Source organism: Pleurodeles waltl, chromosome 3_1, assembly GCF_031143425.1.
Source record: "Pleurodeles waltl isolate 20211129_DDA chromosome 3_1, aPleWal1.hap1.20221129, whole genome shotgun sequence".
NCBI lineage: Eukaryota > Metazoa > Chordata > Amphibia > Caudata > Salamandridae > Pleurodeles > Pleurodeles waltl.
The window spans coordinates 1,750,586,928-1,750,600,471 of record NC_090440.1 but is presented as its reverse complement, the minus strand read 5'-3'; the positions used below and the strand labels follow the sequence as shown (position 1 = coordinate 1,750,600,471).

Genomic DNA, 13,544 nt, shown 5'->3' with positions numbered 1-13,544 from the left:
ATTACAGCAGCCATGTCTTACAAATGATAGAAGAAAAATCCTAGTCCCTAATATAACTTTGCCCAGTGACTAAAACTCAGCTCAGGAGCTCGAATGGGACCCGTATGAGTCATCTGAGCCCATCGAACCACGATAATAAGGCTCACTAAAGCTCCCTCTACAAAACCAATGCTTGAGAAAGTATCGGACATGAATTGGGTTGTTTTAAACCGCTATTTTTATTTGACAACCTGCTGAGCAAGATGACACTTAAACACAGTTCAGTGTACGTGTCTCAGCGGTTTGGTTGACCCAGTGCCTTTAAAATAAGAATTAAGCTGGAGTGACCGCGTCCATCAAATGGTATGAAAGCAGATTCTAGAGACATGGATTGGTGTGGGTACGGAACACTGAGTATCAAATACTGTGATAACCTAATACCATAGGCAAAATACTGTGGACAAAAATAAATCCACATCTATGTACCCTGAAATATATAGGGTGCATAGCTGTGGAGTTAATAGTAAATTAATACCTCTGTTTGTGCACTTACCTGACAATATTTTGTTTACGATATTAAGGTAGAACAATATTCCACGTACCATATTGCAGCCACATGAGTCCACTGTTAAGAAACATAAATCACATAATTTGTATCAAAGTGAAGATGGCACTGTCCACTAACAAAAAGAGTTTTCTCAAGGGGCACCACCACCCCTCCATCCAACTACAGTCTTCTCTTACCCTTGCACCATATGTTTCTTTAAAGCTATTTTCAATAGTCAATATAGGATATGGGGAGAACAAAAAGAGGGTTGAGCTGTACTAGAAAAAAAAGTTATGAACCAGTATCCAGTACCCCCACCTGTGGCATGCCACGATGATCAGGCTACCAGCGAAAGTCCCATCCTGGGAATAGATAACTGCCCACTACACATTATACAGTGCCACAAGTCAGCCATCTGTGACTGGCTATGCCCCAGCTTTACAGAAGACCGTCCAGCTAGAAAACCGCACTGGAGGCCACTGCGCATGCCTTCGTTTGTACCATTGTATAGTAATATTGGACAAAATTACAGTATATAAACTAAAGCTTGAAATATAAAAACTGCAGGCTGGATTTAACATCAGTAGGCCTTGCTTGAGTAGAAATTAGGCAGAGAAAGGAAAATGACGGGCAAAGACACGAATGCGTTGTAGGTATGTGTTACAGAACCACATCTAGGAAAAGGTACCAATCTAAGATCCAGGTTCCTTGATTGCAGTGATAGCAGGAGAGGGAGCTACAAACTGCTATGCCCAAGGTGAATCAGTGTGATACATCAAGAATTGTGCCTCAGTGTGCAGGAATAGTGTGGGCCATTTTGTTTCGCAGGGTTGCCTGAATGTCACATACAACATGTCACATATGACTAGGATGAATCTGCCCTTTTTGACATAGTGGACAGAGGGTGGATAAAGTGATAGGGGCTAAAATGCTTGCAAAATAACTGCGTGCACAGGTTCACTTTTCCACCCTCATCAGTCATACGTGCCTTGCTTTAATAACACTGTTTGTGTGCCTTCCACTAGTGTATCTATTATAAAAGTGCCTTTTCATCAATCCTTAAACTGGCAAGTTGCCATGCCTGCTAGCTTTCCTTTAGAGCTTCTGGGCAGTGCCTGTTGAGGAATAGTAGATGCCCACCACCAACAGGATAAGCAGATCAAGAGGAAAAGTCGGCCAGTTGTGTGCCTGGTTGCTTTACCGTCTGGGAGCTGTTTTAAAAATATAATTCTAAAGTAGCATTTGCAAGTTTCTGTAAAAGTTAGTTAAACAGGCAGTGGCAAAGCCAATAGGTGTGACTAGGTTTTATATTGGATCAGACGTAGGTTTTGCAACTTTACTCAGTCTAGCAGCCACAGACCACACATTGCACTGTCTCTGTTTTGTGCTCAGCACAGTGAGACAAATGGTAGCCTTTAAACTTCACAACTGATGCCATGCGGAGTGTAGCCAGAAATACTGTGTGCAGACAGGGCACCGTTTTATTGTGTGCTCTCAAACGGCAACTATGTTGATACTTTGTAAACACGTCACTATTTATGTCGTGACATGATGCAGGAAGCAAGGCTGTAAACACTGTTTGTATTTCGTGATTAGTGTACGTACAGAAACAGAGCTATTGTAAGCACAACACCCCGTGTTCCCTACACTTCTGCAGCCAGAAACTCAGACTGACAACAACGCACGATTGGTATTCTGTGCTTTGCTTGGTATAGTACAAACACTACTCTATTTAGAACATTTGCTCATTGCAGAGAGACTGTAACTGCAAACACTATACTGTTTGCACCATGTGTTTAATTTATGAGAGTAACATTAAAGAGGTGACAGAAAATAAATCGCCATTTAACTGGTCATCCGAAGTGCAGACAAAATGAATACCCAGTATTCAAGATAGTATAAAAAATACACGTAAAAGCACTCTTTAAATTAGCTTTGCCACTAAAGAGTAAGAAACTATTTTTCGGTGACTGTTAATATAAATAGGCTTTGTGCCGTCACTCAGTGTGAGGTGGATTGAAAAGAAAAGTGGGCTGACCCCATTGCCTTCATGTTATATGCCGTGGTGGGCAAAAGCAAAATGTGAATGCAATCAAACAGACCAATGGATGAAGTCCAAAAAAAATCCTTTATTAATATATTTTTTTGAAAAATCAATAGTCAGGCGAGTTAGCTAAATCTGTCTCAAAGACCAGACCAAAATACTAAGCATTGCAAGGATTTATTGTTAAGTAAATGAGGAGAAAGGTAAGCTTTGGCACGCTTGAAATGTTGTTTTGAAGTCTTTTGAGCCCCTGAGCGAGTCGATATTTCATGATTTTAAGCAGGGATTTTTACAAGAAAAAAATGGTTCTACATGGTAATTGTTTTATGGGAAGTCATTGAGTTTAGTTGCTTTTGTAGTGTCACTTAGTAATTTGATTCTGCTTCTGCTGCGTTCTGATTTGCTATGACCCTACAGATGATGACAGGAGCATCATGACCGAGCACTTAGAGACCGTGCCAAAGGAGGAGGAGAAGCCCGAGACGGAGGTTCAGAGGCCACCTGCCGATAAGCATAAAAAGGAAAAAACCTATAAAACCACCCGAGGCCGGCTCTCCACCCCAGAAAGGAGAGTTGCCAAAAAGGAACCTAGCACTGTCCCCAGAGATGACGTGAAAAGGAAAAAAGGTTCATCCTTACTTTTTCTCCTATTTCTTCACCAGGAAGTGGCAACATTTCTGTTTTAGCTTTTTCACCCCATACAAATGTGTGTAATTCCACCAGCGATTACAATCAAGTAAAATATTAAAATGATAGAAGTGAAACAAGTGAATCAGCTTAGTTCCCAAAGATCTTCTAAGATCAACAAATATCAGCGTTGTCCATCTGCAGTATCTTCCACATTTCTGTTCCCAAGAACCCCCTGATGCTAACCAAGTCTAACATAACACGAGAAAAGAGATATAATTTAAATAATGCAAACTTTAACAAGAAGCCCACTGCACTATCTTTTTGTTTTCCATAAACTATACGCATGCGCACACAGCAAACTGCGAGCATAACCTTGTTGCTATTTATTGTTTTTTCCCTCCTTCCTTGACTGTCTGACTCTTCTTCTGTTTCCCTGTCCATAGCAGCGTATAAGAAAGCTGAGCTTGCTAATAAATCAGAAATTCAGACACATTCTCCCTCCAGGAAAATAATTTTAAAACCTGCTGCCAAATATTCTAGACCAGCTCAACTCTCCTGTGTAAGACGGAAGCCGACAGGTGACTGATGTGTTCATGTATTTTGTATATATTTTTGGTATCTTTTTTTTGCAATGTGGCTGGCAAACAAACATGAGCATCTGTTTCTTATTGCTTTGTATTGATCTCATCTGCCTGTAGATGTGTTTCGTTCAATCTATCTCTTTTTTTGCGTATTGGAGAACCTTTTGACACTGTCAGTAATTTTTCTCTTCTAGTGCTTGGCATCATTCTCATTTTCGTTTCTAAATTTCTGTAATATTTATTTATATATAATTTTGTTTTGCAGAACTCATGAATCCATATGCTTGCCATCAGAGAACTTAGGAATGCATTGGTTGTATCATGGCGTTGTGATAAGTGCTTTACAGTAGGACGTGCGTACATTCATTGTGTGTGTTCTGGTTGGAGCTTGCTCGCAGCTTGAAACCATGGTATACATTCTCCATTATTTTGCTTGTATTTTTTCATGTGTTAAATTTTCTCTGTGTATTTGGGCTTTATTCCTTTGCATTGGTACTGCCAACAAATCTGTTACTGGTGATATCTATGGGAAGAAAGGTATTTGTACTTCATCACAGAGTTGTGGATCTCCATAAGAGAATCCAAGCTCAAAAGGGACTCTTTTTCAGGTTCTGAGGGGACCAGATCAGACTCCGAAGCTGAAGGAAAAGGTTAGAAAATAGAGTGAAAACAAACGGGAAATATTAGGAAGATGAGGCAAACATAACCTCGACATTATAAAACCGTAAAAGTTTTAAAAAAAGGCGAAAGTAAAAAAAAAAGCAAAGTAGGAAGCAAAATGTAATACTGATTTCAGTTTAGTCTTTGTTACGAGAATATAGATTCACGTTTCTAGTTCATGGCCAAACAAACAATTATAAGCAAAGTAAACAAAACAATTTCACCTGTATGTAAGAATTTGAAGTTCCAATTTTTCAAGACGTGCTGGTGGAAATGTAGAAAAAGCACTTGGAAGCATAAGGGGTAGATAAGACTTTGATTAAAGGATTAAGACAGAGGTACGTCAGCTGTCACGTTGGTTTCTTTGGGAGGCTTGACATTGAGAATTCTAGGAGTAGTAAGAGAGTTACCTTGGAGTTGGCAGATTAATGCAACATTGAATGCAAGAATGATTCTATGTCTCCTTAATAAGTATTGCATGCTATCATACAGGATTGGTTTTGGAGCCCATAGTCTGCTGGAGCCAGCAGGGCATGTGGAGGCTGCCAGTAACAGGCTCTACAGATCAAGGCATCAGAGGAGCAGATCTTCCTCTCCACAACACCCACACCTAGTGGTCTATAGGAATATGGTTCTTGCTAAAGTCCCACATGGTCTGGTAATTTGCTTCATGGCTGCAGTGAGTCATTCTGTACGCCAGTGCATGTTGACCAAGACCTTACATACTGCATATGGACCCAGACAGTCACCGCCCCTATTCTTATAATATTTGACTAGAGCCAAGTAAATGGTTGAATCCAACAGCATTCCTTGCCATTAAGTGTTAAATGCATTATCATGATTCTTTTGATTGTCCATAGCCCCCAACTTTGTGGCCCCAAGTTACATTGGAAATCATTAGAGGCTAATCGATGTACATTGTGTTTGTTCCTTCACTTTAAAGCAAGATTATGCTGAATTCAGCCATTTGCAAAATGCCCCAAAACTGCATTTTCTCTGTATATTTGTTAGCAATCGAATCTTCAACTTAACTCTGAGTCAACAATTACATTTTAAGTACTTCTGTATACAAAGGTCACAGTGTTCTACAATTACCATCTACAACCAGACCTGGGGCCATATTATACAAAGCACCACGGGCGCAACAGGCATTTGAGCCCGCTTTACGCATCCACCGGGCACTTTGGTATTACAGACTTGGGCTTGTGCTGCCCCTTCTGAAATACAAATAGCGCTGGCGCACATATAGCACCAGAGCTATCATCAGAGGGTGTTTTGTCATTTGCATTGGGGGCGTGGCCCATGCAAATGAGGGAATCTCTTTGCCTCCGCATCCGCGCCATATTATCGATGCGGGCGCAAAGGCAAAGAAGCTATCAGGCGGTGCACTGTCAGTGCACCACAAAAACGTGGTGCACTGTCAGTGCGCCCCCTGATGGCAGCCCTCTGGCAGGGAGAAGGGGGTTTTATGGATCCCCCAGACATCATCGTGCAGGCGGGTGCAGCCATTTACTGCACCCGCCTGCAAGGGGATCTCTCACCTCTCTAAAAATTGCGGGCGGATTGACGCCGGCACAGTGAAACATGGAGTGGCTGCTTCAAACCCACTTCGTATTTCACCTGAATGCGCTGTCCTGGGCCAGCGCAAGTTCACGGCTGCCCTGGGGGCAGCGTGTTCAGTCTAATACGGCATATTCTCCTTGTTTGTGCAACTGTAACTTTTGAAAGGTGCGCCCAGTGCAAACAAGGAAAATGTGTCACATGTGTAATACGGCCCCTGGAAGACAAGGCACAATCAAGACTTGATCATTTCAGGCATATCGAAAATTGCACAGTTGTGATGTGCGTGCTACATTTTGTATATTAGGAAGTGCAAATTGATTATTGGTGCATTTGAAGCCAGTCAGAATTCTGAATCATGTCCATGTTTCTCCGAGGAAGATCTGGAACAAACAGAAAACAGTGAAGTACCAGCATTAAAGATTTTAGCATTTTACACTGCAGATCAGTACTGAAAGAAGATAATTTTAAGGATTAAGTGAATTTTAATATCGTCCATAGTAAGGTGGTTTGAAGTTGTGCATATGATTACTACTGCCATCAAATGCTTGTCAACAATGTATCTCTCATCCACGCCCCTTAGTTGATATTTCCCTGAACTAGAATCGCCCACTCTTTGGCATGATTGCTGGTCTCCTTTCAAGTGCTGCGCTGGCTTTGAATTCCACACCCCGTAAATTGTAGAGCATGCATACTTGGTGACAGTCCTTGTGGGCTGAATCCAGCACGATTTTCGGGATTTCTACAATTAATATTCTTGACATACATTTATATAAACTGGGAATGAAAGAGCATACTCATTGATTTTACAAAAACCTGACTTTCCCATACTCCTGTTGTAGATTAACAGAGCCTGTCAATGTTGATGACAGTGTAGGTCACACATTTTGTAGCACTAGTATGAGTTGGCATTTTGGACACTAAAATCCCCCAGTTTCTGGAGACAGAGAAAGTGAGAGCAGATTAGAAAGCAAGTGAGGGAGAGGAAGAGAGAGAAATAAAGAGAGAGAGATCGAGAGAGAAACAGAGTGTATGCCCGTCTCTTTATGGTTATGGTTTAAAACAGCCTGAAATGTGGTAATCAACTACACATGCATATCTTCGTCAATGCACTGCTCATTACCTCCCACATGATGTCACAGAAAGCGTCACAAATTATAGCGCGGGACCCTAACATGAACTGTGATTTCACTCAACATCAGCAACCGTCCTTTGGCATAGTTAATAAAGTCAATTTTAGGTAACCAGACAAGTCAGAAAATTCGCCTTACGGTCATGCTATGCAGTACAAGATCCGCTGTAAAATACTGCCAGCAGAGTGTAGATCTCTGCGAAATACAAAACCTACATTTATGATGTTTACTTAAATGATTAAACGAAGACTATGAACTCATTCTGGCCAACTGGTACTAAATAACTGCAAACCGGCAGAGACAGACTATCAGGGTGGTGGTGCTGTACAGTACAAATCTTGACCTTAAACACATCGCTGGCCCACTGACTTTCAAGGAGAAAGCATTCAATTTGAACTGTAAATTTGCCCATATTGCCTTCAACCTCGTACTCCTCTACCACCCCCACAAGCTTCAGTAGTGGCTTTGGGTGGCTGTCAATGAACATATACTTAACTTTACCATGAATAAAAATAGTGTGATTATCCTGGAGGATTTCAATCTCTGGTTTCAGTCAACAGCAGGGACAAGAACAACTAGCATTTATAATCTAAACATACTTAATCAGGAACCCACACACTAATCGGGCCACATACTTGGTTCCAGCTCAGACCAGCAACAGTAGTGCTACGTATCTGATCTCACCGTCATGGGATTCCTTTTACCTTGAAGTTGCTTTGTCCTAGAAAAGAGCAATTGTAAAATCCATTTTACTAGAGAGAAACGGGAGGAATTGTAATCTCGAGTTTAGAATAAACTGCATATCACAATGCGTTCAAGCACAGGCCTCTATCATAGGTGGTTCTGTTAAGCTAGTTAAGACTTACTGTTGCTTCCAAGGGTCTGCTTCTATCAATTCTAACCATACGTTTCCATATGCGTCCTCATGACTCTTATTCTAGACAATACCCATGGTTTACCAGTAGGGTAGCCTTGAGCTAAAGAAACAAAAACTGAAAAGACAATGGAAGCAGGGTTGCTTCTCTGAGCTTTAAAAATAATACGCAGCCCTCCACACTAACGAACAAGATGTACAGCAAGCAGACATTGAGTACTAAAGAGCCCAGATTTCCCAGGATCCTATTTTTTGGCAGGGAATCTAAAAGTTAAAGCCACCACTTTCAAAACAAGACTCCTTTACAATCACACAGAACTGAGCAATACGCTGTCTGAATTTTTTTGCAGATAAAATTTCAACGATTAGAACCCTCCTTTACAGTGCTCTATACCGTGTTCCAAAACATTACCATTATTCACTCCTTCAGTGGAAAGCGAATATAGCTTAAGGAAATGTCAACAAATGAACTCATGAGTCATGTATAGAAGCTGCCCATCTGGCTTCCAGGCAGATTTGTGCCTAAAGAGAATAATGAAATCTCCTGCCCCCACTTACCTTTATCACCTATTGTCATTATTCAAGAGTTTTCTAAAGCAAGGAAAAGTACTTCTCAACCGGAGATTAGCAGTAGTAAGACAGCTATTAGAGACGTCCTCTCTGACCCCGAGTAATCTTAACAACTTTGGCCCGATATTACTTCTACCATACACTGACAAAATTCTTGAGAAACACGTTTTCTGCTAGCTGTATACATTCACTGAAAGCAATTCCAAGCTGAATACCTTCCAGACAGGCTTCCAATCCAGACAAACCACAAACTTGGTAGTAACTTCAGTCTTGGACAGCCAATGTAGTTAAATGGATGCCAGAGGTTTCAGGTCCTTAACATATTATATATTTCAATGGCCCTCAACACCATTGATCATGCATTCATTTCTACTGGACTCTAAGACTGGGGTATTGGTGGCAACCCTCGTAAAAAAAATTTGACCAGGTGGAAGCAAATAGTCAAACTACAGAGGCCGAGAAGATGAACTGTAGTGTGCTTCTGGGCTCAATTATATATATATATATATTTATATAAATAATCTGTGGGCAGACTACTGCACTCCCTGCATGTCCGATACTATAGATACACCACCTTAGACCTGACAGCCTTAGGGTGGTTATCCTCCAACGTTTTGCTGGTTTTAGGACTCTGCACACTTTACCACTACTGTCTACTGCTAAATTGCATATGCTGTCTCCCCTAAACACAGTACTATTGGTTCCTACCCAAATGGCATATTTAATTTACCTATAAGTACCTAGTAAAGTGCACTAAATGTGCCCAGGGCCTGTAAATTAAATGCTACTAGTTTGCCTGCACCACTGATTGTGCCAGCCACATATGTAGCCCCTTAACCATGTCTCAGGCCTGCCATTGCAAGGCCTGTGTGTGCGGTTTCACTGCACGTTGACTTGGCATTTAAAATGACTTGCCAAGCCTTAAACTCCTCTTTTTCTACATATAAGTCACCCCTAAAATAGGCCCTAAGTAACCCATAGGGTAGGGTGCTGTGTAAGTAAAAGGCAGAACATGTACCCATGTGTTTTACATGTCTTGGTAGTGAAAAACTCGTACATTTGTTTTCCACTACTGTGAGGTCTGCTCTTCTCAGAGACTAGCATTACAGCTGCCCTCATGTACTTTTAAGTGGTAGATTCTGATCTGAAAGGAGTGGCTCTGTCATGTTTAGTATTGCCAGAATGGTAATAGAATATCCTGCTTGCTGGTGAAGTTCGATTTAATATTACTATTTTAGAAATGCCACTTTTAGAAAGTAGCCATTTCTCTGCACTTACTGCCATCTGTGCCTTATAGCCTGTCTCCAATCCACATCTGGTCTGTGCTGGTTGAGAGCTCCCCTCCTGCATTCCACCCAGACAGCCATAAACACAGGACACTCAGTAACATCTGTATTCATCTGCATACTGAATGGGTCTCCCTGGTCAAGAAGGGTGGAGGGGCTCTCTCTTACATTTCACAGGCCAGTGGCCTGTCCTCACACAAAGCACTGATAGCACCCCCCCATCCACCTCCCCCCACAGGGATCGTGGCAGGCAGGATTAGGCTGAAAGGGGAACTTGTGCACTTCAAAACCATTCTTTGAAGTTTATCCCACTTCAAAGGCATTTTTGAGTAAATAAACTGGGTCTCTGACTCATCTGGACGGCTTTCCTGAAGGACTGCTTTTCCACTTGTTGCCCTGCTGCCTGGTGAATCTGACTCTTCCTCCTAAAGTGCTCTCCGAGGGTTTGGATTGAGCTTGTCTCCTGTTCTGAAGTCTCAGGGCCAACAAAGACTCATCTCTTCAAGAAAATCCTCGTGCGTTGAAAAATCAACACAACACTTGCAGAAATCAATGCAAAGCCTGCATCGCTGCTGGGAAATAGACACACTACCGAACAAAATGACGCAGCACTGACTTCCCGATGGGAAATTCGACGCAGCGCCTGCCTTGCAATGGAAAATTCATCTCATCACCTACCGGTTCGGTGCAGCACCTGCTCCGTCTACCAGCGTGTCAAGGATTTTCAATGCATAGTCCCTGGACGTGAAAATATGCCCGCATCGCAGTGTGGAACCAAGACTGCGCTCCTGAAAAACGGCGCAACCCCTTGTAGCATGGAAAGAAACAATAGATCATCTGTGCCGTGCTGAAAAATCTGGTGCAACACCTTCTTTTTCCATCTTTTTCCATCTCCTCCTCTGCGGTCCCCGTGCATCATTTTTTTTTACGCATCCCAGGTACAGTGTGCTACAAAGAAACAACTATTGATTTCTAAGGTTTGAGACTCTTTTAAACCTTTTAAATGTGATATTTCAACTTGTGCTTATTGGATGTTTGACGTTTTTACCTTATTTTATTCAGATAAATATTATCTATTTTTCTAAAACTGTGTGGTGTATTTTTGTAGTGTTTTTACTGTATTACAGTATGATTTATTGCACAAACACTTTACACATTGACGTATAAGTGAAGCCTGACTGCTCAGTGCCAAGCTACCAAAGGGTGGGCACAGGATAATTTGTATTGTGTTGTGACTTACCCTGACTAGGATTGTGGTCCCTACTTGGACAAGGGTGCATACCTATGCCAACTAGACACCCAATTTCTAACACACCAGTGACACCTAGGTAGTCTTCAGGCTTATTTCCACAAAGTTATCCATCAGCTCAGGCACATCTCTTCACGATTCTTTCAATAATGTCTTGTAAAAGTACGTGGTAGGCATCATCTCAATTTGTTAGCATGTGAAACGTCTTGGATAAAGGAATTGACCTGTGTGGCCTAGTGCTAAGAGCTTTCATCCAGTTTTCAAATACCCCATGCAACCTAAGCATTTATTTTGATGCTGATCTGTCTCTTGTGGCACAGGTGTGAAATCAAACTGCTACAGAACAGAACATTCTACCCATTATCAATAAAAGAGATCATATTTACTTAATCAATGCTCTTATTCAGTTTTGGATAGATTATGGGAAATTGTCACATCAAGCTGTTCCAGTAAACCTGACAAAAGATTACAGCTGCTACAAAACGCAGCTATCACAATTCCTAACTGGAACCATGAGATTAAATTATAACACTTCCATGTTTTGATTCCTTGCCTGGCTCCCACTTTGACAACACATTCTATTTAAATTACTAGTTAACATCCATCAATCAATACATAGCGTCTTGCTCGATTTTATATCTGGTACATTTTTCTTTACACACTACAATACACCTTACAGTCAACAGAACAATGTCTAATTAAATTTGTTAAGATGTTCCTGTTTCATTTGGTGACAGGGCCTTTCTGAGTGGCATCAAAAGCATGAAAAAATCAACATCTAGATCTGTGGTCACTTGTCTCCATTCATGCTGTACAGTGATCTATCTATCTTCTTTTGAGGTAAATCACTTCAGTTATGATGAAATTCTTAAATATAATAGTACATAAGCAAAGCATTTATAGCCCAGTTCACAAAGGGAAATCTATGATTGGAGTTCTCCGCAAATGTAGACATCCGTCCACGCCTAGATGGAAATCTCCACCTGTACCGTATTCTCTAATTCCAGGCAGAAATCTATACCTAGTAGTAGTAGGACTGTAAGAAAGTGGGCTATGGACAAGGGGGGTGAGTTAAGAGGAGCTGCGGGGCTGCGATGCGAGACCCTGTGTCTTCGTCGAGGCTACAGACAACAAGACATTTGTGATGCAAGTACCTGCGTCAGGGGAGCTTTGCACAGTGACAGCCCAGATGTGGGTTGCAAATACGATGCAGAGTCCTTGCACTCTGTGAGAATCCTCGCAGCAGAGATGATGCATCACTTCTGCTTCGGAGTGTGCAGAGCAGTAGAGGAGATGCGTTGGTTCTGCTGGATCCACAGTTATGCTGGTGGAGCACCTTCAGGCCTACTTGCAAGGGACCGGGACTGGGGTGGCAACAGATAGCAGTGTAGGGCAACAGGTCAGCACAGCAGCCCTTCAGAGAAACAGTCCAGCAGAGTGGCAGTCCGTTTAGCAGCACAGCAGTCCTTCTCCCTGGCAGAGTATCCACCGGTCCAAATGTGTATTGAAGAATTGGTGTCTAAGGTCCAATATTTATACTTCAGTATTCCTTTGAAGAAGAGTCTAGAGGTTTCCCATTGAAGTCCAGAGGTTTTCTGACTTCCCTGTCCTGGCTCCAGATTAACTACAGGGGGTATGCAGCCCTTTGTGTGGGAGCAGGACACAGCCTATTCAAGTGTAAGTAGGGCTGTGTCCAGCTCCGCCCTAGTGTCCAGCTCCGCCCTACCACCCTGCCAGTGATAGCCCATCCAAATACACCTAAGCTCTCTATTGTGTGAGGCTTTCTAGGAGGAATACACAAAGCCCAACTGTCCGCTACACCCAATCATGTGACCCAGAAACAGGCTGCATGCACTAAATGGCTAAGGCAGAAAATTGCCAACTTTCTAAAAGTAGAATTTTCAAAATTGTAATTTTAAATCTGACTTTACCATGAGGGAGGATTCTTCATTATATTTCCAAAGACACCAACCATGGATTGGTTACCTGCTCCCATTTGGAAGTTATCACTTATTAAATGTAACAAGGTAACTCCAGTGTTATCCCATGGTAAAGGCAGTCCTTGCAGTAGTGGTTTTTCACGACCAGGACATGTATAACTTAAAAGTACAGGTCCTACCTTTTAAATACACTGCACTCTGCCCTCAGGGTAGTCCTGGTTCTACACTAGGGGTAACGTCCTTGTACTAAAATGATAGAAGGGGCCTGGCGCAAAAGGTTTATTTTACCAGGTTGAAATGGCAGTTTTAAACTGCACACACAGGCTACAATGGCAGACCTGAGACATGTTTAAAGTGCTATTTAAGTGGGCTGCACAGTCTGTGCTGCCGGCCGAGTAGTGTTTAATTTACAGGTCCTGGGCACAGGTATTGCCACTTTACTAGGGACTTACAAGTAAATTAAATATGCCAATTTTGTATAAGCCATTTCT

At 41.9% G+C, this 13,544-nt stretch overlaps 1 protein-coding gene across 27 annotated transcripts in view; it reads left to right on the top strand.

Annotated features, from left to right (window-relative positions):
* The window catches only part of MAP2 (microtubule associated protein 2), an 805,405-nt gene that overhangs the window by 684,118 nt on the left and 107,743 nt on the right, over positions 1-13,544 (top strand). For 21 of the 27 annotated variants that reach the window (XM_069225688.1, XM_069225680.1, XM_069225684.1 and 18 more), the window contains 2 exons: positions 2,988-3,197; positions 3,644-3,778. The exons of the other annotated variants lie outside the window; for them this stretch is intronic. In XM_069225688.1, coding sequence (XP_069081789.1) covers positions 2,988-3,197; positions 3,644-3,778 — 345 coding nt within the window. The remainder of the gene's footprint in view (positions 1-2,987; positions 3,198-3,643; positions 3,779-13,544) is intronic. 27 annotated transcript variants of the gene reach the window in all.